General features: G+C 45.0%; 1 protein-coding gene across 3 annotated transcripts in view; it reads right to left on the reverse strand.

Annotated features, from left to right (window-relative positions):
• The window catches only part of CYFIP2 (cytoplasmic FMR1 interacting protein 2), a 48059-nt gene extending 21538 nt beyond the window's left edge, over positions 1–26521 (reverse strand). Inside the window, exons 1-10 of one of the 3 annotated variants that reach the window (XM_069968813.1) lie at positions 26312–26521; positions 20499–20572; positions 13231–13398; positions 12921–13010; positions 9140–9217; positions 7945–8046; positions 6956–7137; positions 6481–6577; positions 2071–2199; positions 1420–1524 (exon numbers count right to left, since the gene is read on the reverse strand). In XM_069968813.1, the coding sequence (XP_069824914.1) occupies positions 1420–1524; positions 2071–2199; positions 6481–6577; positions 6956–7137; positions 7945–8046; positions 9140–9217; positions 12921–13010; positions 13231–13347 (900 nt within the window). In that variant the 5' untranslated portion in view covers positions 13348–13398; positions 20499–20572; positions 26312–26521. Of the gene's footprint in view, positions 1–1419; positions 1525–2070; positions 2200–6480; positions 6578–6955; positions 7138–7944; positions 8047–9139; positions 9218–12920; positions 13011–13230; positions 13399–13508; positions 13583–20498; positions 20573–23428; positions 23512–26311 lie in introns of those variants that run through there. The other 2 variants (XM_069968821.1, XM_069968827.1) reach the window with 2 other exon arrangements.
• Between the last annotated feature and the right edge of the window lie 585 nt (positions 26522–27106).

The raw sequence follows: 27106 nt of genomic DNA on the forward strand, positions 1-27106 counted from the left end.
ATTCCTTCATAAATAATAAAATACAGAGATTTCCTGTTCTGAGGTACAAACGCCTATTAGCTATATAGCCTTAAAGGGATAGTTCACCAATTTTTTTTCTTCTTTCAAATCAAATGGTCCCAGCAAGTGCCAGAGGTTTGTAAATTCCTTCTATGAAAAAAAAAAAAACCGTTAGTCTTCCAGTACTTATCAGCTGCTGTATGTCCTGCAGTAAGTGGTGTATTGCCAGAAATTTGAAATTTACTTCTATATCTCAAGTCTTCTAGTACTTATCAGCTGCTGTATGTCCTGCATGAAGTGGTTTTCTTTCCAGTCTGACACAGTGCTCTCTGCTGCCACCCCTGTCTGAAGCAGGAGAAGTTTTCCATGGGGATTTGCCACAGATCTGAGCAGTTCCTGACATGGACAGAGTTGGCAGCAAAGAGCACGGTGTCAGACTGAACAGAAAACCACTTCTGCAGGACATACAGAAGGTGATAAGTACTAGAAGACTTGAGATTTAGTACATTTCAAATCTCTGGCAATTTCTGGGACCAGTTGATTTGAAAAAAAAAATTTTGTGAACTACCATCAGGTCCTCCAGCTGTAGCAAAACTACAATTCCCATCATGCTAAGGCTTCGGCTGCCCAGGCATGATGGGAATTGTAGTTTTTAAACAGCTGGAGTGCCAAAGTTTAATCATCCCTGCCTTTAAGGGTTATTCATGATAATACTAAAGCATAGCTTTCTTCTTCTAAAAATAGCACCACACTTGTCTCAGTTTGGGTGTGGTATTACAACTTGGCTATGGTCGCCTTAATAGACGTGATCTGCAATATCACACACACAAACTGAGGACTAAGGGGGAGATTTATCACACATGGTGTAAAGTGTAACAGGCCCAGTTGCCCCTAGCAACCAATCAGAGTCCACCTTTCATTTTCCAAAGAGTCTGTGAGGAATGAAAGGTGGAATCTGATTGGTTGCTAGGGGCAACTGAGACAGTTTCACTTTACACCATGTTTGATAAATCTCCCCCCAAGAGTTTCTAGAAGAAAGTGGAAATGATTTTCCAATTCTGGATAACCTCTTTAAAAAATTTTAGGACTTTAATAGAGATGCCTTTTCCTTAGAATAGGTCATTAGCATCAGATCATTTCAGGGTCTGACTTGGCACCAATAAACTGATTGAAGAAGTTGTTTGCCAGACACAGCGCCACATATTTATTAATGGCAGTGCATGGTACTGCAGCTCTCTGTGAATAGGACTGAGTTGCAATACCAAGTATAGCCACTAAAAAAGTATGGCACTGTGCCATAGTTTCTTCAATCTGGTTGGGGTGGATGGGAGACAAGTCCCTTCCTATAACTCAAAATCTCAGCAGGTTTCAGGACTGAGACCCAGCATATGGTCTCCTGTAATAAACTTCACTCATCACCTTGAAGAATTTGTCAATTTTACTCAGGTTTATCCTCTTCTTAGCATCCAGCTTGTAGATGTTACTGACGTTTCCATCCATCAGGTATAGTCCAAAACCCATCACCTGTAAGAAACACAGGAGGTAGCTGTCACACCCTCTGGAGTCAGTGTATTGAAGCCCAAGTAAGTAAGTGATATCCTTAAAGGGGTATTCTGGAGAATTTCTTTGTTAAGTAACTGGTTCCAGAAAGTTGTTCAGATTTGTAAATTACTTCTATTTAAATTTCTCAAGTATTCCCATACTTATCAGCTGCTGTATGCCCTGCAGGAAATGGTGTCTTCTTTCCAGTCTGACACTGTGCTTTCTGCTGTCATCTCTGTCCATGACAAAGTAGTAGTAAGTCTCCATAGGAAACCTTCCCTCAAAGAGGTGGCAGCAGAGAGCACTGGATAAGACTGGAAAGAATACATCACTTCCAGGACATACAGCAGCTGATAAGTACTGGAAGACTTACGATTTTTAAAAAGAAGTAATTTACATATCTGTATAACTTTCTGGCAACGGTTGATTTGAACTTTTTTTCCTCTGGATTACCTCTTTATACCATAAGGCCAGACCCAATTTTTCATGCCCAAATCTGTCACCATTGACGGCCTGAGAGCAGCTTACCTTCAGCAGCATGTGCTTCTCACTTGGTGTCAGGTACATTTTGTTCTCATAGTAATCCACACAGATGTTGACAATGTCGGCCAGGAGCTCCTCATAACCGGGAATCACCTCAAGTTGCTGGTGCAGGCACTGTAAAGACAGGGAGCCATCATATGGCAGAAGCCACCATACCAGTCTAAGAGTCGGCCATCAACATTATTATACGCATCAATGAAAACTTCCCATCAATCAGGTCATAACCTTAGAATCATCCCATGATGAGCTAGGGACAAGATGGATTTTTGCCTTCACTGAGGGATCAAGTTACAGTGTCCATTGACGTTTAAGAGAATGCATCACCAAAATTTTCTTTTACAGATTAGAGTCCGACACTAAAACGTATTCTCTTATTCTAATCTGTTTCTATTTTCTGGCTGTAATTTTTTTTATTTTACATTTTGTACATTGTTATGAGGCCTGTCATATTGCCTGGGCTGTTCTTAACAGCATTTAGTGACATGCTTTACAGGAAGACTCATGAACATAGACGACAATAGACAGACTCTGTCCCCTTGAGATGAAAGTAAAACATCATTGAGCGTGCTCTGTGACCTGTGAAGAGGTCATTCCACAGAGAGCTCCTCTATCTACTGGTGTCACATGACGCTGCAATGCTGTACAGATCACTTTACAACAGTCTCCTCTTATCATCACTGACACAACATTAAGTCTCAGCTTAGATTAAGGGCCCTATTCCACCGGACGATTATCGTTTGCATAATCGTTAACGATTAACGATTTCAAACGACCGCTATTGCGAAAGACCTGAAAACGTTCAGTCATTTCCATGGAACGATAATTGTTACTTATGATAGTAATTGAGATCATTTTTTCTTCGCTATTGCGTTCATATCTATTGCGAACGATCGAACGATGTCTTATTCAATGCGAACGATTTGAGAACGTTTTGCGAACGAGCAACGATAAAAATAGGTCCAGGTCTTATAAAGCGATCAACGATTTCTCGTTCGGTCGTTAATCGTTAACTGCATTTCAACCTAACGATTATCGTTTAGATTCGAACGATTTAACGATAATCTGAACGATAATTGTCCGGTGGAATAGGGCCCCCCTAAAGCCCCAGTGGTGAGAATTAAAACTGCAAGATCTCAGGATTATTTTATAATATAGATAGAAAAAATGGAAAATGAGAAAAAAATGTCACCAAAAATTCTTAAAAATATGTTTTTAAAGTAAAAACATTATTTAAACAATAAGTAATTTTTCTGGCGACATCTTCCCTTAAAGGAGAGACAAGGGAATGAAGAAACAGCAGAGACAAACACACACGAGCCCACACAGACAGATGCTGCTGCTTCTTGTAAGTAGTAATCTAAGGTCTTAATCCAGTGGATATACACTGCTGCATAGAGGACATTATACGGCAGTAATAAGTAGTGTTGCTCTGAAATCAAGCACTGAAGTTGGAGGGTAAACCACTTCAATAAGAGCATCTATGTCTTTCTCTTGGTAGCAGCCCTCTTTTCTTCCACCTCCCCTCTCCATAGATTTAAAGGTGTTTTCCCCCCCAAGAGCTAAAAAAATGAAATGCTCCCAAACCTAGCTGGTCTTAGGCCCCCTTCACACGTCCGGAAAATCTGTCCGGATTTCCTATCAGGAAATCCGGACGGATTTCCGGACTCATAGACTAACATTAGACACGGACACCCTTCCGGATTTTTCCGGAAGGGTGTCCGTTCCGGAAAATAGGACCGGATTTTTTAGATCCTGTCCTATTTTCGTCCGGAAATCCGGCACGGACGCCCCCATAGAAGTCTATGGGAGCGCCGGAATCACGGGCATTTTCCTGATGTATATCAGGAAAGTGCCCGCGATTCCGGACTGGTAGAGAGCCAGCCCCGGCCGCCGTCCGATCACCCGCACACCCCCATCCCCCCCGCACCGCACCGCACACGCTGCCCGGCACTACAGATCCCCCCCCCGCCGCCGCCGCCGCCGCATCTGACCCTCTCAACCCCCCCCCCCCCCCCGGGAACTCACCACCGGGCCGGCCGCCGGATGCTCCAGTACCTCCGCCGCGACCCCGCCGCCGCCCCCGCCCCCGCCGCCCCCGCCGCCGCATCTGACCCTCTTCCCCCCCCCCCCCCGGGAACTCACCACCAGGCCGCCCGCCGGATGCTCCGCACCTCCGACCGCCGCCGCTGCCCGGACCTCAGCACTGCACTCTGACCCGGACCCCAACCTCGCGGCCCCGACAGAGCAGGATCCGGGACAGGTGAGATTAGGGCTACTACTCCCACCATGCTCTGCTGGCAGGCCATGATGGGTGTTGTAGTTCTGCAGCCTGTGGCCATCCAGGTTGCAGAAGTACAACTCCCATCATGGCTCTGCTGGCAGGCCATGATGGGAGTTGTAGTTCTGCAGCCTGTGGCCATCCAGGTTGCAGAAGTACAACTCCCATCATGGCTCTGCTGGCAGGCCATGATGGGTGTTGTAGTTCTGCAGCCTGTGGCCATCCAGGTTGCAGAAGTACAACTCCCATCATGGCTCTGCTGGTAGGCCATGATGGGAGTTGTAGTTCTGCAGCCTGTGGCCATCCAGGTACACGGGTACCTGTGATTTATGTTGGCATACTAGACAATATTATCTCATCAGGAAATCCTGAAGGTTTTTCCTGATGGTTTCCTGATGGTAAAAACGGATTACTGTCAGGAAATCCTGATACTATCCTGATGACATTTAAGGTCTCCTGATCAGGATTTCCTGACAGTAAAAACTGACACGGACGTGTGAAGGGGGCCTTACTCACCAAGTCCCCCTTAGTATTTTGAGCCGTCTCCCATCTTTCTAGCTGCTGCCGTTCCTGAGTTACAAGTTTTTCTAAAAGCCGATCTATATCCAAGATAGGAAACTACATTTCCCATCATGCAATGCTTCTGCCTGATGATGGTGAAGTAGCAGAGCTGAGACAATGAAGGAGATGATGACAGAGAAGCAGAGCTGAGATGGCGGTGTCGGTGTAGCAGAGCTGAGTCGGGGATGACGGCGTAGCAGAGCTGAGTCGGCAGTGACAGCGTAGCAGAGCTGAGTCGGCGGTGACGGCGTAGCAGAGCTGAGTCGGCGGTGACGGCGTAGCAGAGCTGAGTCGGCGGTGACGCTGTAGCAGAGCTGAGTCGGCCGTGATGCTGTAGCAGAGCTGAGTCGACGGTGACGCTGTAGCAGAGCTGAGTCGGCGGTGACGCTGTAGCAGAGCTGAGTCGGCGGTAGCGCTGTAGCAGAGCTGAGTCGGCGGTGACGCTGTAGCAGAGTTGAGTCGGCGGTGACGCTGTAGCAGAGCTGAGTCGGCGGTGACGCTGTAGCAGAGCTGAGTCGGCGGTGACGCTGTAGCAGAGCTGAGTCGGCGGTGACGCTGTAGCAGAGCTGAGTCGGCGGTGACTCTGTAGCAGAGCTGAGTCGGCGCTGACGGTATAGCAGAGCTGAGTCGCCGCTGACGGTGTAGCAGAGCTGAGTCGGCGCTGGCGGTGTAGCAGAGCTGAGTCGGCGCTGGCGGTGTAGCAGAGCTGAGTCGGCGCTGGTGGTGTAGCAGAGCTGAGTTGGCGCTGGCGGTGTAGCAGAGCTGAGTTGGGGGGAAGGTGTAGCAGAGCTGAGATGGCGGTGACGCTGCGATTGCGAGAGGCGGAGCTTGTCACGGGCGATCTCGGGGGCGGAGCTTGCCCGGGGCGGAGCTTGCAGCGGGTGATCGCGGGGGGCCGAGCTTGCAGCGGGCGATTGCGTGGGGGGGGGGGGATTTGGGTACGGCGGGTGAGTGCGTGGGGGGGGGGGGTCCCGCGGGTGAGTGCTGGACGGTGCCGGGAGGCTCTGGACACCGGGTGAGCTCTGGGCTGGGGGTGACCGAGTGGCTGCTGTTAGAGAGGGAGACAGTCAGAGCCGCTGTCTCCCTCTCTAACAGCAGCCACCACATCAGTGTTCTCAGTCACTTCACTGTGCTGGGACTGAGGACACGTGATGCCGACACGGAGGGTGGGGGCCAGGAGCAGGGAGCGTGTCGGTGTGGACTGAGGTTTGATGATTCTCTGCAATCCGTGGGGGTGAATGCAGCTGGATAACAGCAAAACTGTGCAGAATCCATAATAACTTTATATTGGAAAGATGGAAAGCTACGGGTGGGCAGTGTATTAATGCAAAAATAATTTTGGGGGGAATACCCCTTTAACACCATAAACACCTTATAATACAATATAATAGGATGGACATAGAATGGGCATGTAACCTAATGTGAATAAATGGGGGTTGGAGGTTCTTATAGGTATAGGAAATAGTTAAAGAAAAAAAAAAGCATAAAAGTAAATGGACACCGCAGATAACATACATAAGAGGCATAATAGTAACAAAATATATAACAAAAGATACCTGAGTGATTCTGTTATGGTTGGCCAAGAACATGGAGAGGTTCTGTGACTCCTGGATAGATTGAGGGTCAGCCATCTTTCTTAGGAATTGGGCAGCTCTACAAAGAAGCGGTAATAATAATAATATTAATAACAACATAAAATAGGAGTACTGTATAACATATATCAGGGGTAGGGAACCTTGGCTCTCCAGCTGTTGCAAAACTACAACTCCCATCATGCCTGGACAGCCAAGCTGTAATTTATTTTAATTCCTTTTTTGTACATTGTTATGGGGACCTGGGCTGTTCTTAACAGCATTTAGTCACATGCTTTACAGCAAGACTCATGGACATAGATGACAATACACAGACTGTCCCCTTGAGAGGAAAGTAAAACTTCATTGAAGGTGACCTGTGCTGGCGCCGGCCCTGGACTGACCACTGAAGCATTAGGGTACAGTATACAGAGCACTAACACCTCTCATGGTTCCTCACCGCTTATACGCAGAATGGTCATTCTTCACGCTGCACTTCATGTTTTTGAGCTCGTCCAGCACAGCGAACATGTTGATGAACTTCCCTAAGGTGAGCAGATAGGCCTCCGACACAAAGTCCTTCCTGCGCTCGGCATGACACAGACGCTTCACCTCATTGCAGAACCTCTCAATGGCCTTACGCTGCAAGGGAGAACAAAGCGTATCAGAATTACCCGAAATATAGCAGTCTAACAAGGACTTCAGCAACACAATGATGGAAAACATGGATACAGCCTTAAATTGTCACTGTATTTTTTTTTATTTTTTGCAGAAATCAATAGTCCAGGCGATGTTAAGAAACTTTGTAATTGGGTTTATTAGGCAAATTTGCCATTATCTGCATTCAAAAAGCCTTTCCCCAGGTCCCCCCCCCCCTCCTCTCATTCACTGCTCATTATCAGGAAATATCGACTCTTTTTTTACATCAGTCGAGCCCTGTGTAACCTATGGAGAGGGGAGGGAGATTAATCACCAGCAGAGAGCAGAGAACAAAGGATTACACAGAGGGAACTGTGTGAAAGCGGTATTCAGAGGTCAGTGCTGACTTCAGAGGAGATAGCTTGGTGATGTAGCTGTAAATTAACTCTTTGTTGTCCTGCTTTGGTGCCTCATCTCCCTCCACCCCCTCCCCTCTCCATAAGAGAACCATGAAGACAGGGGGGAGAGCTTCAAACTGCTTTTACATGATAAAAATGCATTTTTCGGCTAATAAACCCAATTACAAAGTTTCTTAAAATCGCCTGTACTATTGATTTCTGCAAAAAAAAAAAAAAAAATTAAACGACAGTGACACTTTAAGCCATATCCATGTGTTCCAGGACTCCCTAGGGCTAAATCTGACTTCTTCAGTCACCGATGATCAAATGCTAAGAGTCCGTTTTTGGATAAACCCAAGCGTGCTCAAGCTTCATTCCTTTCTAGTCTATTATAAAAAAAATAATATTTTACCTGAAAATACATGAACTTCATTAATTTTGTGACCTCGGGCTCCAAGACTTCCACCGTCTTCTCATAGATCTCCACGCGGTTCGGCTGCTCATTACACTTTACCTACAAACACACAGTGAACACCGATTTATCATTTCCATTTTCTTGACTCATGAAGATAATTTCTATACAGATGGAAGCAAGCATGGCGATCAGAGTGCGGCTTCTATAAGCCTCCTCGCTCCCCCTCCCATCCCTGACTATCAATCAAGCAGGGGTGAGAGGAGGCATTCCAGCTTGCAGCAGATCAGGAGCTTAGGAACGCCTCTTAGACACTTTGCACTGGAGAATAAAAGCATGTCTATACCTTCTGGAAGCACAGACAGGCATATAAAAGGTAACAAGTGTCTCCTTGCTCTAACAGCTTGCATCTAACAATGTCAGCAGTTCGGAAAACATAAATTGCACACAAGAGATTCCCTTGAAAGGGATATGGGGAAATAGTTAAAGGGGTTGTTTACCCAAAGAAAAATTACTTCAAATCAACTGGTGCCAGAAAGTGCCAGAGATTTGTAATTCACTAAAAAATCTCAACTCTTCCTATACGTATCAGCTGCTGTATGTCCTGCAGGAAGTGGTGTACTCTTTCCAGTCTGACACAGTGCTCTCTGCTGCCACCTCTTCCCATGTCAGGAACTGTCCAGCGCAGTAGCAAATCACCATAGAAAAACTCTCCTGCTCTCCAGACTGGAAAAATACACCACTTAATGCAGGACATACAGCAGCTGACAAGTACTGGAAGATTTGAGATTTTTTATTAGAAGCAAATTACAAATCTCTGGCACCGGTTGATTTGAAAGAATTTTTTTTTTCTAGTAGTAATGGTTGATACGTTCAGGTCTAATATAGGGGGATATTTATGATCAGGTCAGATGACATATAGGGGGGCGAGTCTTAGATAAAGCCCCACCCCCTTTTCCCCGGGCACATTTCCCAGCTTGGCGCAGCGGGGATCATGATTTACCTGCGAGCAGGCGTAAATCATGATAAATCATGCGTGGGAGGAGGCCATTCCTCCTCCCCGCCTTGACGACCCACCCCCCACCCGCCAATCAGGCAACCAGAGGATAAGGTTGGTGTACACCACGTAAAAAGGGGTGGATCGTATGCTAGAGGCCTGTGTTGATATATGTCCCCCATAGTCTACATTACTTACTTGAGGAATGGCTCGAGAACAGCTCCTCCATGTATACAGCATGACGGCATACTCCTGCCCCTCCTCCAACATCTCATTCTGCATAAGAGCACAAATAATCATTACATATAAATACATAACTGCATCAAAAAGTATTCTCTGATCTCTGAACCCCAAGTATACGGCCAGCGTCAGAAAAGATCATCCCGTCCATGCCTGCATCAGAATTCCCCAATGCTCCATAGTGGGCACTGACAGGGTTTTCTGTGGCCGCTATTCATTGAATAGCAGCCGCAGAAAACTTACATGTCAGTTTTATGTGGCGCTGCTAGGGGTCCTGGCCAGAGTGTATACCATGTGTATACACTCCAGCTGGAATTCCCTTAGCATGCAGCACAAAGTGGGTAAAGGATTAATCACGGCCGTGTTGCAAATCGGCAACAATGGCCGTGATTAATAATTTACGTACATTGTATGAACATAGCTGGAGGGAGGGAAGGGAAGGGAAGGAAAGGAAGGGAAGGGAAGGGAAGGAAAGGAAGGGAAGGGAAGGAAAGGGAAGGAAAGGAAGGGAAGGAAGGAAGGAAGGAAGGAAGGAAGGAAGGAAGGAAGGAAGGAAGGAAGGAAGGAAGGAAGGGAAGGGAGGAAGGAAGGAAGACAATAGATAGATAGATAGATAGATAGATAGATAGATAGATAGATCGATAGAAGATAGATAGAAGATAGATAGATAGATAGATAGATAGATAGATAGATAGATAGATAGATAGGAGATAGATAGATTGAAGCTCGCTTGAAAAAGACGACGGAGGTCGTCGAAACGTCGCTTTTGACTATTGTGTGCTGTTACACTATGCAATAAACCACGTTTGTTTTTTGCCAATTCGGAGTGCTGTGGGGATTTCTACATATATTCAAGTTGAAGCCGTGGTCTCGGCCACCCGCTGGCACCCACTTCGGGATATCTGGTAGTGCTGCTCCAATATACAAGTTTTTTAGATAGATAGATAGATAGATAGATAGATAATAGATAGGAGATAGATAGATAGATAGATAATAGATAGAAGATAGATAGAAGATAGATAGATGGATAGTCAGACATATGCTCTTACACACACACACACACATATATATATATATATATATATATATATATATATATATACAGTATATTATACAGTACACAGTATGCACATCACACATACATAGAACAACACAGATAGAAAGCATCACCAATGCATATCAAATCACACATAGCACTGCACAGTGTACACAGCATACTTATCCATCTGGGTGCAGTCTACAAGGGGTTAACTCAGCAGGCTGATGTAAGGTGGCTGAGGTCTGGCTGTCTCACTTGTGAGCAGACATTTGCACAATATTGTCCCCCACATTACCCTGTTGTTCCGACTGCTGCTGGTAACTATAGCTGGAAGCTGCAGAGCATCTCATGCACATGAGGGGAGAGGAGGTGGGTTGGATATATGTCCAGGAGGCGCTGGCGGGACATACACTGCTGCTGCTCAGTGCCGTGCGTAGTAAACCTCGGCAGTATTTCGCTTTAGCCAGTTAACACTTAGATGGTCCAACCTTCCCTGATCAAAGGACATTACATGAGCTGCAGGGGTGGGGGAAGCTGGACTCACAGGCTTTCTATATGTGTGGTGGGGGAAGCAGGACTCACAGGCTTTCTATAGTGTGGTGGGGGAAGCAGGACTCACAGGCTTTCTCTATGAGTGGTGGGGGAAGGACTCACAGGCTTTCTCTATGTGTGGTGGGGGAAGCAGGACTCACAGGCTTTCTCTATGAGTGGTGGGGGAAGCTGGACTCACAGGCTTTCTCTATGAGTGGTGGGGGAAGGACTCACAGGCTTTCTCTATGAGTGGGGGTGGAAGCTGGACTCACAGGCTTTCTATATGTGTGGTGGGGGAAGCAGGACTCACAGGCTTTCTATATGTGTGGTGGGGGAAGCAGGACTCACAGGCTTTCTATAGTGTGGTGGGGGAAGCAGGACTCACAGGCTTTCTCTATGAGTGGTGGGGGAAGCTGGACTCACAAGCTTTCTCTATGAGTGGTGGGGGAAGGACTCACAGGCTTTCTCTATGTGTGGTGGGGGAAGCAGGACTCACAGGCTTTCTCTATGAGTGGGGGTGGAAGCTGGACTCACAGGCTTTCTATATGTGTGGTGGGGGAAGCAGGACTCACAGGCTTTTTATATGTGTGGTGGGGAAGCAGGACTCACAGGCTTTCTCTATGAGTGGTGGGGGGAGCTGGACTCACAGACTTTCTCTATGAATGGTGGGGGGAGCAGGACTCATAGACTTTATGTATGGTGGGGGAAGGACTCACAGGCTTTCTCTATGAGTGGTGGAGAAGCAGGACTCACAGGCATTCTCTATGTGTGGTGGGGGAAGCAGGACTCACAGGCTTTCTCTATGTATGGTGGGAAGCAGGACTCACAGGCTTTATCTATGAGTGGTGGGGAAGCAGGACTCACAGGTTTTCTCTATGTATGGTGGGAAGTAGGACTCACAGGTTTTCTCTATGTATGGTGGAGGGAGCAGGACTCACAGGTTTTCTCTATGTATGGTGGGAAGTAGGACTCACAGGTTTTCTCTATGTATGGTGGAGGGAGCAGGACTCACAGGCTTTCTCTATGTATGGTGGGGGGAGCAGGACTCACACGTTTTCTCTATGTGTGGTGGAGGAGCAGGACTCACAGGCTTTCTCTGAGTGATGGGGAAGCAGGACTCACAGGCTTTATCTATGAGTGATGGAGAAGCAGGACTCACAGGCTTTATCTATGAGTGGTGGGGGGAGCAGGACTCACAGGCTTTATCTATGAGTGATGGAGAAGCAGGACTCACAGGCTTTATCTATGAGTGGTGGGGGGAGTAGGACTCACAGGCTTTATCTATGAGTAGGGGGGAGTAGGACTCACAGGCTTTCTCTATGAGTGGTGGGGAAGCAGGACTCACAGGCTTTGTCTATGAGTGGTGGGGAAGCAGGACTCACAGGCTTTCTCTATGAGTGGTGGGGGAAGCAGGACTCACAGGCTTTCTCTATGAGTGGTGGGGGAAGCAGGACTCACAGGCTTTATCTATGAGTAGGGTGGAGTAGGACTCACAGGCTTTTTCTATGTGTGATGGAGAAGCAGGACTCACAGGCTTTCTCTATGTATGGTGGGGGAAGGACTCACAGGCTTTCTCTATGTGTGATGGAGAAGCAGGGCTCACAGGCTTTCTCTATGAGTAGGAGGGAGTAGGACTCACAGGCTTTCTCCATGTGTGATGGAGAAGCAGGGCTCACAGGCTTTCTCTATGGTGGTGGGGGAAGCAGGACTCACAGGCTTTTTCCATGTGTGATGGAGAAGCAGGGCTCACAGGCTTTCTCTATGAGTGGTGGGGGAAGCAGGACTCACAGGCTTTCTCTATGTGTGGTGGGGCAAATAGGACTCACAGGCTTTCACAATGGGGAATCAGGATCAAATAAAATCATAGGGACGATATATCCCTGAGCTCAGCATCTCTCCTGTATCCTATTCTTCATATAGGGCAGCACAGGAGACTCACACAAATCTCGGTGCAGTATAGAAAATAAATAGCGGCTACTTGGAATCCGCCAACAAGCTTCTGCTGACTGATGTGGTCGTATCTTTATTATCATTCTTCCACATTATCCTTGGCTTGTGCTCCCCCGCGGACAGCGCAGCTCCTTATGTCTTATATATCTGATGCTCAAAACCATCTCATGATTCGCATAGTGTACCGCAGAGCTTGACCTCCGTTTCGCCAGTACTCACCATGCTAGAATGGACAGTGGCCTGTTCTATGTATCTAGCTATACCAGTAACGAACGCATTCCGATCCTCAAAGTTAGTATCAAAGTTAGCCTGCAAGAAAAAACAAAGGTAAGTTAAAAAAAAAAAAAAAAAAAATAAGCAGTATAAAAAGGTGTATGGTAGGTTTCTCCATAGAAGCCCAAATGAAAATAAAAAGTGAGTCTTGACCTTAAAGTAGCCAATATGGGGCACCTGCAGATGTGACGCCTAGTGCGGGAGCGCCATTACATCAGTAGTTATGGTAAGTATAGGAGTCTGTGGGTCATGTTACCTGATACATTATGGAGGACGGCGGAGGCTCGATGCATGGCTGCTGGTCAGGGAGGGGCAGCTCCTCCAGTAGGTCCACGTTAGATAACGCATCTTCCAGCGTCACGTGGGTGGTCATGCTGAGTAAATCCGGTAGCACCAGTCTCTAGGGATTTGATGACAAATTTATCTGTTCCAAAAAGAGAAATATCTTCAGTTAATTCCAATATGAAGCTGATGTTATTTTTTTGTGTGAGTTCAGCTTTAAGTCCCTAAATTTCTAGTCTGGTGGTCACATACCAATTTTAAAACATATAGGGGGAGATTTATCCAACATGGTGTAAAGTGAAACTGGCTCAGTTGCCCCTAGCAACCAATCAGATTCCACCTTTCATTCCTCACAGACTCTTTGGAAATTGAAAGGTGGAATCTGATTGGTTGCTAGGGGCAACTGAGCTAGTTTCACTTTACACCATGTTTGATAAATCTCCCCCATAAAGTCTACAGGTTAGTACAAATGTGGTCATAGCAAATTCGTTGTTTTTTTTTTCTTCTTCTTTAAACAATTTAAGTACTTGGGAAAATACAGCTTTTTTTTTTATTTTATTTTTAACTGTACGGCTGGGTTCACACTGCATTTTTGCAATCCGTTTTTTTTTTGCAAAAAATCGGATCAGTTTGTGTGCATCTGTTTTGATCCATTGTAAAAAAAAACGGATCAGTTTTTTTTTTTTTTTTAACGGAAACAAAAGTAGTGTCGGCTACGTTTTTGTGTCCGATAAAAAAAAAAACTGATCCGTTTTTACAATGTAAGTCAATGGAAAAACGGATCAAAACAGATGCACACAAATACATCCTTTTTTTCATGTTTTTTTTGCAAAAAACGGATTGCAAAAACGCAGTGTGAACCTAGCCTACTTTGAAAAAAAAGAAAGCATTTTTTTTTTTTTTTTTCACACTGTATTTTTTTTAAAATTTGTTAAAGATTTTATTGGTCATTTTTTTAGGGGGTGTATATAATTTATAGAACTAATTTCTTTACAATCTGGTTTGCAAGAAAAAAAAGCAGCAAGCCCACTGCTGTTTTCTGCTCTTTACTTTGCTTTTACTCTATTTTATAGGTTAAGGGGCATTAATTGACTGACAGATGACACCCCCCTCTCTGTAAAACACCTTGGATGCCGTGGACACTATGGACTGTGGCATCTAAGGGGCTAAACAATCAGAGAAAACCTGTATTGGTGCAATTTTTTTTTAACGTGGAATCATAAAAAGACAACGCATTGGAAGATGTCTACTCAACGACTGCCATAAAAACAGTATACAGCAGTTTTTAGCGCCAATGTACATCCAATGGTTTTTACATGAACAGTCTCCAGTGTGACGATCTCCCCTCCATGACACGGCTCCTATACATGTACTAAACAAGTACTATACATGTACTAAAAAAAAAATTAAAAATACTTTGTTAACTATAATTAGCCCAGACATGATAACACACAGGGCAGGAAGGAGTAAATGATAGGTGGATTATTCTGCGGTAACACTGTCAACACAAGTAGCCAGCGCTATCTGACACATCAATGACAAGCGGCGAGATGGTGCCAGCTTCCTCAGTGATCGCTGTGACAGGCTGTGATTGACCTCCAGGCTATTCACTCTGACCGCTGCTCTATAATAACAGCAGAAACACAGGGTCTAGTAGCCCCATCAAGTGCCCATACAGCTCTAATGCAGACGTGATACAAAGACAGCGCCTCAAAATTAGGATCCTAATGGTACAATGGAAAATCCCAGACAAAATGGTGCAACATAAAATGCAGAAAACTGACGGACTACATAAAAGTCACTGGCGTCTGTTGGATGCTATTTATATCTGGACTGCTCTTTATATCTGGATCCGTTCTTTTATTAGACAGAGCAGAACAATGGAGCCTCCAGCTGTGATATATATATATATATATATATATATATATATATATATATATATATTAAAAAATTAAAGCAACACTTAAATAACACATCCTAGATCTGAATGAATGAAAATTCCCATTGAATATTTAGTTCTGTACAAAGTTAAATGTGTTGACAACAAAATCACAATGGAGATCACAATTGTTAACCAATGGCGGCCTGGATTTGAAGTCACACACAAAATCTAAGTGGAAAAACACCCTCCAGGCTGATCCAACTTTGATGTAATGTCCTTAAAACAAGTCAGAATGAGTATTGTGCGTGTCCTCCACATGCCTGTATGGCCTCTATATAACACCTGGGCATGCTCCTGATGAGGTGGCGGATGGTCTCCTGAGGTATCTCCTCCCAGACCTGGACTTAAGCATCCGCCAACTCCTGGACAGTCTGTGGTGCAACGTGACGTTGGTGGATGGAGGAGACATGATGTCCCAGATGTGCTCAATGGGATTCAGGTCTGGGCAACCAGCGGGCCAGTCCATAGCTTCAATGCCTTCATCTTGCAGGATCTGCTGACACACTCCAGCCACAAGGTCTAGCATTGTCCTGCATTAGGAGGAACCCAGGGCCAACCGCACCAGCATATGGTCTCACAAGGGCTCTTAGGATCTCATCTCGGCACCTAATGGCAGTCAGGCTACCGCTAGCAACACATGGAGGGTTGTGCGGCCCTCCAAAGAAATGCCACCCCACTCCAGCTTCTGGACACTACACTGAGAGACACAGCAAACCTTTTTTCCACAGCTCGCATGGATGGGCTGCACTACCTGAGCCACTTGTGTTGGTTGAGTCCGTCACATGCTACCACGAGTGTGAAAGCATCACCAACATTCAAAAGTGACCAAAACACCAGCCGGAAAACATAGGTACTGAGAAGTGGTCTGTGGTCCCCACCTGCAGAACCACTGCTTTATTGAGTGAGGGTCCATTTACACAGAAAGATTATCTGACAGATTATCTGCCAAAGATTTGAAGCCAAAGCCAGAAACAGACTATAAACAGAGATCAGGTCATAAAGGAAAGCCTGAGATTTCTCCTCTTTTCAAATCTTTGGCAGATAATCTTTCTGTGTAATGGTGCGTTTACACGGAACGATTACCGAATTTTTGCCATAATGATTGCATTTGAGTAATAATCGGCTTAAGTAAACACAGGAAAGCGATGAGTGAGAAATCGTTCATTTTGATCTTTTAGCATGTTCTCAAATCATCATTGGTCATTTGCTAAAAATTCGCAGATCGCTTCATGTAAACAGTCTTTCACAGATTCACCCTATGTGTGAGATGGGCTTAAGCGATCTTAAAACGATCGCAATAACGATTTTTTAAAGATTTTTCACTTCGTCTAAAAGCTGATTGTTATAAAAACCAAATCATTGCTTCAAAATCGTTAAACGATCGTTTGGGTGAATTATCGCTCTGTGTAAACGTAGCATAAATAGACCCTCTTGCTACGTTTACACGAAGCGATAATTCAACCAATCGATTGTTTAACGATTTTGAAGCAATGAACGATCGATTGTGCGGATTATTGCTTCGTGTAAACGCAGCATTACTTGGAGTTATATTGTGTTGTTTAAGTGTTCCCCTTATTTTTTTGACCAGTGTATATGTAATCGTTCAGTGGTTAAATTATTAATGTAGAAAAATAAAAGAAGTTATGTAATAATCAGTTTATCTGTGCAGTTCTTGAGACGGAGGAGATTGTACAATTATAATATTATAAATATAGCTTTTTATGATCTGATATAAGGCTGTAGAATGGGAAGCCTCACTTCACAACATGTCTCATCTGACCTCAAAGGATGTATGCAAACCTCCACATAGGAAATACAGGAGACAGAGCGGTTCCTCCTGCAGATCTAAGAACTGACTCATAGGACCCTTTCAGTACAGGGGTATCTATAATGAATATATAGGTACTAGACCAGACCCTCTTGAAATACTGACCCCCACACCAGACTCCCGAAGAATTACAGACCCCAGACCTGACTACAGAAAAATAACAGACCCCCTAGTCCAGATTGCCTAAAAATACAGACACCAGAACAGAACTTCTCAAAAATACAGACCACAGATCAAACCCCTGTTTAAAGACCCCTGGCCAGGCCCATACTGTTTATAGGCCCTGGCCATTCCCCCTTTGTTTACAGACCCCAGACCTCCCTGTATACAGATCCCAGTCCAAACCCCTGAAAAAAAACAGTACCATGAATACATATAGATTCTTTCAGAGAATCTATCTTAATACAGACCCAAGACCACCTGAAAATACAGGCACTAGACCAGACCCCCTAAAAATACAGACCCCTACACCTGACTCCCAAAAAAACAACATACTCCGGACCTGATAAAAATCCTAGACCCTAGTCCACACTGGCTAAATCACCCCTGATCTGTTTATAGACCCAGACCAGTGCCCCTTTGTTTACAGGCCCCAGACTAATCCCAGATCTCACAAAATACAGACCCCAGACCAGACCTCCTAAGAAATACAGTCCCATAAATACATACTATTTGTAAATTTGGCATGATTTACTAATTCCACCTTGGCCTCCAAATTAAGGGGTAAGAGATATAAAGGCCTTACATGTTCTCCTGGCAGGGCCTTACTTCGGCAGACTGCCCCCGTAGATTCCCTGATGCAGATATAATGAAATTAATCACACGTGGTTGTGCGGTGGTGACGAACGCCAATCATAGGCTCCGACCATCAACAACAACGCTAAAATAACAAAGCACATAGACGTGCCGGAGCTTAAACCAACAACACTGAAAGCTCTCACACCAGAAATGGGTATGTGCCAACTCAATGTAAACCCCTACATGAAAACCACAGGGATGCTTATAGCCAGGTGAGGACAGATATCATGCAGTGGCCAGGTAGCACTGCTAAACATGTATTAGTTCTCATGTATACAACAACACTGTAATCATTGAGGTACCAAAAAAAAAAAAAATCATGAAAATCTATGAGCTTTATATTATCTCTGATGTGTACATGGTATATACCCTTATGCATAAGCCCTTAGATGTACCTACAGTATGCCTGCATACAGTGAATTACAGACCACAGAAAAGATTGCCCACTAACATACCAGACATTTAAAAAAAATAAAAAGATCTCAGACCAGACAACTGGAAAATCACAAAACTCCAAATCAAGCCACTTATGTAAAAACAGACCCCAGAGCAGATCGTCGAAATAAATACAGATCCCAGAGCGAAGGCCCTAAATACAGATCCCAGACCAGATGAACTAAATACAGACCCTAGACCAGACCACCTAAATAAATACAGACTGCAGACTAGACTACTGAGAAAAAGACCATTTACAGATAAGCCCCCCTAAATAAACATACACTGTAGACTAGACTATCTAAATAAATACAGGGCCAAGACCAGACCACCTTTAACTCACCAACTCCAAACCAGGCTGCAGACCCCAGAACAGACCATCTAAATAAATACAGACCCTAGATCAGACCCTCAGACTAAATACAGATACCAGAGCAGAGCACCTAAATACAGATCCCAGAGCAGATGATAACTACAGATCCCAGAGGGGACCACCTAAATAAATACAGACCCTAGATCAGACCCCTGACTTAATACAGATCCCAAAGCGGAGGCCCTAAATACAGATCCCAGACCAGATGATCTAAATACAGACCCTAGACAAGACCACCTAAATAAATACAGACTGCAGACTAGACTACCTAAAAAACACCATCTCATCTACAGCACAAGACCCCTTAAATTAATACAGACTGCAGACTAGACTATCTAAATAAATACAGGGCCAAGACCAAACCACCTATAAATCATCAACTCCAAACCAGGCCAGTTAAGTGAATACAGACCCCAGAGCAGACCACCTACATAAATACAGACCCTAGATCAGACCCCCTGACTAAGGGTCCTATTTCACGGGCCGAACAGGGCCCGATCAACAATGTAAATGAGCGCCGATCTGCTAGATCGTCGCTCGTTTACTGGGCCTATTTCACGGCCCAATGATCATTAAGCGAGGGCTGAAGGACATCTTTACCGATGTCCCTGCAGCCCTTGCACCATACATTACCTGGCAGGACTTCTCCTCCGCTCCATATTCCTCCCCGGGTCCCGCGGCACAGCATCAGGAGCTCCGGAGCGGCCTGACTGAGCTGTCAGACTGCTCAGCCAATCACTGGCCACGGCGGTCCTGGCCTGTGATTGGCTGAGCGGTCTGACAGCTAAGTCAGGCCGCTCCGGAGCTGTTGATGCTGTACCGCGGGACCCGGGGAGGAAGATGGAGCAGAGGAGAAGCCCTGCCAGGTAATGTATGCTGCTGCTTCTCAAATCGTCTGTCGCCCGCCGCGCACCGCTATTCCACAGTAGCGATGTGCGGTGGGGGACCGATGATTTTAGGTCTGGCCCTAAATAACAATGAGTCAATGACACAATCATCGGCTGATCGTTTTCTCTATTCCACCGAGCAATAATCGGGTCGATTCCACCGAATCGGGCCGATTATCGCTCCCGTGGAATAGGCCCCTAAATACAGATCCCAGAGGAATTGACCTAAATACAGATCCCAGAGCAGACCACCTAAATGAATACAGACCCTAAATCCCCAACTAGATACAGATCCCAGAGAACAGCCCCCAAATACAGACCCTAGACCAGACCACAAAAATAAATACAGATTGCAGACTAGACTACCTAAATACATAGAGATCCAAGACCAAACCACCTAAAAATCACCAACTCCACTTTTTGAGATCTTTATAAACCTTAAAGTTTAGGAAGCCATAATATAGCCCCCCAATTTTTTTTTTTACAGATCTACAGTTTGTATGATATTACAGCTCAGCCCTATTCACTTCACAGAAGCTGAGCTGCAATACCAGACAAAACCTGCTGACAGGTGCGGCGCTGTTTTTGGAAGAAAGCAGCCACGTTTTTCTAGTCCTATAAAACTTCAGCTATTTTAATCTTTGAACTGCCATGTGACATATCCTTGAAGAGCAGCCATGTCTACTAGATTTTAAATGGCTGACCTGGCAATTTTATACATGGTCTTACACAACAATCTTCAAGATTATTCCTATAAAACAGCTGAAATGAGACATGACTAAGCTTTATCCCACTGGTCCCGGGGAATAATGCCGCTGTGTGTGGGGTCCGCTCAGTGAAAGGCATTATTCCCCGTTACCATGGCAACGTACTTAAAGGAACGTTTACTAAGCTCAGTCGCAGTTCTTGGCACATATATATATATATATTCTACATATACACACACTAAAATAAGCATTGACTACCGAGAACACCTTACCTGAAGAAATGGGAATGTCTTTAGAGGTTCTTTTAATTTCACGTCTCTTCACGAGCGACCGATCATCGATTTTTCTAAATGACAGAAGAAAATGGAGCAGGTGGTTACATGTTGTACACAGGAAGGACACTGACCGCTGCTGCATTACGCCAATGGATAGATGTTATACTGATTCTACACATATCTACATGTATACCATGATATCTTCACCCAACAAACTATATCATGTTGCTATAAGGCCCACAGTAAATTTCTGTGTCAAAAATGTCGTCTATATATCGTCTTATTTCACAGAAAACACTGCCAATATTGTCAACAGTCCTAAGATTTTTTTCCAAATTTTTTCAAAATAAATTTATATATATATATATATATATATATATATATATATATATATATATATATATTATATGAAGCACGTTAAAATAAATAAATCTTATAAATCAGGGTTAATTTTTTCTTTGGAATTTTTTTTCTCCCTTTAATGCCTTTAATTTATTACATCCTCTTCTCCCGGGATTGTTGTGTATATACTTTAGACATCTTAAGAGGCAGTAAAAAAAATGAATATATTTCTGATTCTGTTAAATCTAATAAATATTTTACAGAGTCCCTGATGTAGATTATTGCTGTTCATTTCATTGATATACTATTTCATTTATACAGTTATTTTAGATTTTTATTGGACCATAATGGGGCAAATCCCATACAATTGTTCTCGACCTATTACCGTCATTCTCACATATGGGAAGTCTCCCCAAAAAACGAACAATACAATCTAATATCGGGCAAAACCCTGTCATGCTATTTTCTTTGCCCTTACTAGCCCATTTGGCCTATCAATAATAATAAAAGAAGTACAAAAACATGATCGCATTACAGCTTTACTGTCACTTGTAAAAACTTTTGACTTGAAAAGTTACTGATTGCACTGGGTCTCACTCCTGACCCTGAGATATAGGCGGGGGGAATGAGCTACAGTGCACTCCACTCCCTGGCCGCCTGAACATCTGAATCAGCCACTTATCAGCCTACACTGAACCCTCTCCAAAAACAACCCAGGGATGACTCCTTAAAAAATCATTAAAAAAATCATTCTTCAGCGCGTACAGAGCAGGAGCGCGCGCCTCCCATAGACTCCCATTATGAGCGGGAGGCTAACGGCATTCCGCGGCGGACAATTCCGTCGCGGAATTCCGCTACCTTTCCTCAGTGGGAACAGGGCCTAAGAATGAGCAAAGGTTAAGATGAATAAATTATTAGTTATACTGAACCTTTCCACACAAATAGGTATATCAATCTACTCTGCTCCTCCTGCTCTATAACAGGCTTGAACTGCATTTTCAATATGATGAATTCCCTTCAAATTGGTTTTCTCTGCTAACCCTAGTCCTCATCTTAAAGGGGTTGTCCAGCGCTACAAAAACATGGCCACTTTCCCCCTACTGTTGTCTCCAGTTTGGGTTCCATTGAAGTAAATGGAGCTTAAATGCAAACTGCACCTGAACTGGAGACAACAGTAGGGGGAAAAGTGGCCATGTTTTTGTAGCGCTGGATAACCCCTTTAAAAAGACTGCTGTTACCAACTTCAGCCACTGACTTAAAGTGACTCTGTACCCACAATCTGCCCCCCTCCCAAACCACTTGTACCATCAGATAGCTGCTTTTACTCCAAGATCTGTCCTGGGGTCCGTTCAGCAGGTAATGCAGTTATTGTCCTAAAAAACAACTTTTAAACTTGCAGCCCTGTGCCAAACGGCCGTGGCCGAGAGTATCTGTGCCCTAACTTTGCCCTCCTATCCACCCTCTTCATCATTAGGAATGCCACTGGCAGGATATTTCCTATTGCTCTGAAGTGAACATTGCACAGGCGCCATAACTATCAAGCCCATGTGCAGTATTCACACAGCTGATGAATAGGAGACAATCTGCCTGGGGCATTCCTAATGATGAGGAGGGCGGGGAGGAGGGACAGAGAGCTTGTGCCAGTCTGATGCACAGACACTCTAGGCCATGGCCGTTTGGCACGGGGCTGCAAGTTTAAAAGTTGTTTTTTCGGACAATAACTACATCACCTGCCGAACGGACCCCAGGACAGATCTTGGATTAAAAGCAGCCATCCGAAGGTACGAGCGTTTTTGGGGGGGGGGGGGGGGGTACAGATTGTGGGTACAGAGTTGCTTTAACATAGATCAGGACCAGCAGCAGTAATTTCGGCCACCAATTCATAAGCTGTCAAAAAAATTTTGTCTGGAAAACCCCTTTAACATAAATCCAAGGCTATGTTCACACTGGGTTCATAGGTAGTGTTTGGTTATAGTATAACTGACATGGAGTAATATTAGAATTTTTCTTTTTCTTTTTTTTTACCTACTTTAGTCTTAGCTGAAAATATGGACCAAATACTATGCATGAACATAGCCATGGACATGAGGAGTAGCGGGGATGGGGAACCTTCAGCCTGAAGGTTCCCCATCCCTTTCCTTGAAGACATCTTAGTGTCTTCTTAGCTAACACTGTGTACATATCAATGAATGTCATTTATTCAGTATTCAAAGATCCATAGACACCAACAATGAATGGAAGCCTTGAGGCAAACCGAGGCGGCCAGACCGACAAAGCTGAGATACAAGCGCGATACTCTACAAGCCAATGAATGAGTTGTATGTAATATAAGGTATCACTGTACGGGGGGGATTTAAAAAAAAATGGAGCCCTGGGCATCAGGCAGAATAGGGCTTCCTGCTGTAATGTCCGCCCACATAATACCGTAACCATACAGTAGTCAAATATACAAGGAAGACGTCTTGTGTCCATATAAATAACAGGATATTTATAGGGAATGTCAGGGGGGGGGGGGGCTTTCTCTGCATTGTGCATAGTACATCCCAATCTCCACCCGTACAATGTCTCCCCACTTGTGTGATTACCTCAGTGGGTGGCGTGCAGGAACCCGGCCGCTGTGGGAGGATGTGTTCAGGCTCAGATGCTGCGGATGTGAGATGTGAATGTGTAAAGAGATCAGTCAGCTCAGCACGACTAAGCCCGGCCCTTCCTGTGCAAGCACCTGCTGCACGACTAGTCACATGGCCGGCCATCATAACACCGACAGGCCTGGTGTACAGCACTGCTGGAGCAGGGCCCGGGGGCAAGGGACAGAGAACGGGCAAACACAGTAACCAGATATATAATACCATAGACGCATAGAAAAGCAGATATATAATACAATACAATAACCAGATATATAATACAATATATATATAATATAATACAATATATAATACAATACAATACAATAACCAGATATATAATACCATAGACGCATAGAAAAGCAGAGGAGGCAAAAGCATTGCCCTGGCACCAGATAGATTTGTAACAACATGCCCAGGATACATATATATTGCCGCCAGAGGATCAGTATACAGTATCAGGTGATACCTAGCTCTCACATGAGGATATAGGAGAGAATAATAAAGAATTCAATGCTAAGCAGGCACTGGAATAATACACTGATCAGCCATAACATTAAGATGTGTGGTTGCTAGGGGCAACTAAGCCAGTTTCACTTTACGCCATGTTTGATAAATCTCCCCCTTCATAACCTTATTACATACTGTTTATATATATATATATATATATATATATATATATATATATATATATATATCAAGCAGTGATGGAAGTTGTAGTTTTGCACAGCTGGAGGGCCAAGGTTCCCTACCCCTGGGCTAGCCTATGCACATCAATGGGCCTTGGGTGCCCATGATCCTTGTACCGGTTCCTCCTTTCCTTCTATAAAAATATTCCCAGCTTATTAGCTGCTGTATGTCCTGCAGGAAGTGGTGTATTCTTTCCAGTCTAGCACAGTGATATCTGCTGCCACCTCTGTCCATGTCAGGAACTGTCCAGAGCAGTTACAAATCCCCATAGAAAACATCTCCTGCTTTGGACAGTTCCTGACAGACAGAGGTAGAGGAGTACACCACTTCCTGCAGGACATACAGCAACTGATAAGTATTGGAAGTCTGGAGATTTCTTTAAATAGAAGTAAATTACAAATCTTTGGAACTTTTTGACAGATGATTCGAAAGAAAGTTGTTGTTTTTTTTTTAGCTGGAGTACCCCTTTAAGATGCCCGTGCCAAGCACCGGCCTGTCACTATGCGCAGGTCTGGTGCACAGCAAACTAAGGTGGAAATAGACAGACGTTGGTATATACCGGGTGACATTGTGTTGGTACAGATGTTATAGGGATCCAGATGATGAACATACACTATCCAGTGTTATGTAGCCTGAGATGTGTGATGATAACCAGACACTGGGCTGATGCATCTATACCTGACCACAGGTAAGTACTATGGAGTGTACAGACAGACACTCACCCAAAGCTTATAATCCTCATTATGAGTATATAGTAAACAGGTTGTAAGGATACTAGGTGGATAACTATATACCTGATGGTGAAGAAGTAGGAAGGATCCATACACTAGACAGATGCATATACTGTATATACCTGCTACACTAGACAGATGCATATATTGTATATACCTGCTACACTAGACAGATGCATATACTGTATATACCTACTACACTAGACAGATGCATATACTGTATATACCTGCTACACTAGACAGATGCATATACTGTATATACCTGCTACACTAGACAGATGCATATACTGTATATACCTACTACACTAGACAGATGCATATACTGTATATACCTGCTACACTAGACAGATGCATATACTGTATATACCTACTACACTAGACAGATGCATATACTGTATATACCTGCTACACTAGACAGATGCATATACTGTATATACCTGCTACACTAGTCAGATGCATATACTGTATATACCTGGTTATAGGAAAAGATTTTACTGGGGCACAGATAGTAAGGACCAGATACTTTGTAGACACTGCCCTTGGCCATGCATTATATATACCTGATGCTATATGGTGCACCGATAGATGCATGGACAGTATATACATGATGCTGTCGGTGCACAGATAGAAGGGATTAGATACTAGCTAGCTACACCCAAATATGTTCCAATGATGATCAACCACTGACTGGTATATGACACTGACCTGGAGTATACAGTATATACCCGATGATATATGGTACACAGATAGATGCTTGGGCCTGGTGTATACTGTATATACCCAATGATATATGGTGTACAGATAGTAAGGATATATCCCAATGACGATCAACCACTGGTATACAGTATATACCTGATGATGGGTAATCCCTATAAGGGCCATAGAGATCTGGCTAGTAGTGTGGAGCAGCACAGATGGGGCTCTGCCTGGTATAGGAATATACTGAGTCACAGGATGCAGACAGCCATTACCAGCAGCTACAGGCAGCAAGGAGCAGGATTCACAGGAACCAATGCAACCAACCACCCATCCAAATAGATGGAGAGGAGCCAGGGTAAGATATGGGCACCAGGGGTGGAGGGGGACAGCTGGCACATTGCTGCAGGGATGAGGATGGAGATGATGCTGAGGAAGATGTATCTGATGCTGAGGAGGAGGATGAGGTGTATCTAATGCTGAGGATGTATCTAATGATGATGAGGAGGGTGATGTATCTGATGATGAGGATGTATCTAATGATGATGAGGAGGGTGATGTATCTGATGATGAGGATGTATCTAATGATGATGAGGAGGGTGATGTATCTAATGCTGAGGATGTATCTTATGGGCCGTGCGCTACACTGTATCTAATCTGCATTGGATGGCCGTAGCGCAGCATCTGCCCGGGGAGCGGGGGGGGGGGGGGGGGCACCGGGACTCACCAGGCAGGAGAGCGGCTCATGGTCCGGGGAGTGCTGCTCTGGGGGAGGCTGCAGCCGGCGGCAGGTGTCGGGCAGTGATGCGGGGCTCAGGGGCTGCTGTCTGCCACCATCCTCCGGCTCTCTGCTCTCTCCTCCTCTCTCCTCCCCCTCACAAAGAGCTCAACATGGCTGCAGCGGCAGATGGGAAGTGCTGGGCTCTGCCGGGGAGGCTCCCCCCACCACACAGCATCACACAGCCGGCAGCATCCACCACACAGCATCATCACACAGCATCACCCAGCACCCAGCCAGCCGGCAGCATCATCATCACACAGCATCATCACCCAGCACCCAGCCAGGCGGCAGCATCATCATCATCACACAGCATCACCCAGCACCCAGCCAGCCGGCAGCATCATCATCACACAGCATCACCCAGCACCCAGCCAGCCGGCAGCATCATCATCACACAGCATCACCCAGCACCCAGCCAGGCGGCAGCATCATCATCATCACACAGCATCACCCAGCACCCAGCCAGCCGGCAGCATCATCATCACACAGCATCACCCAGCACCCAGCCAGCCGGCAGCATCATCATCACACAGCATCACCCAGCACCCAGCCAGGCGGCAGCATCATCATCATCACACAGCATCACCCAGCACCCAGCCAGGCGGCAGCATCATCATCATCACACAGCATCACCCAGCACGGCGGCAGCATCATCATCATCACACAGCATCACCCAGCACCCAGCCAGCCGGCAGCATCATCATCACACAGCATCACCCAGCCAGCCGGCAGCATCATCAT

Source organism: Dendropsophus ebraccatus, chromosome 1 (genome assembly GCF_027789765.1).
Source record: "Dendropsophus ebraccatus isolate aDenEbr1 chromosome 1, aDenEbr1.pat, whole genome shotgun sequence".
Taxonomy (NCBI): domain Eukaryota; kingdom Metazoa; phylum Chordata; class Amphibia; order Anura; family Hylidae; genus Dendropsophus; species Dendropsophus ebraccatus.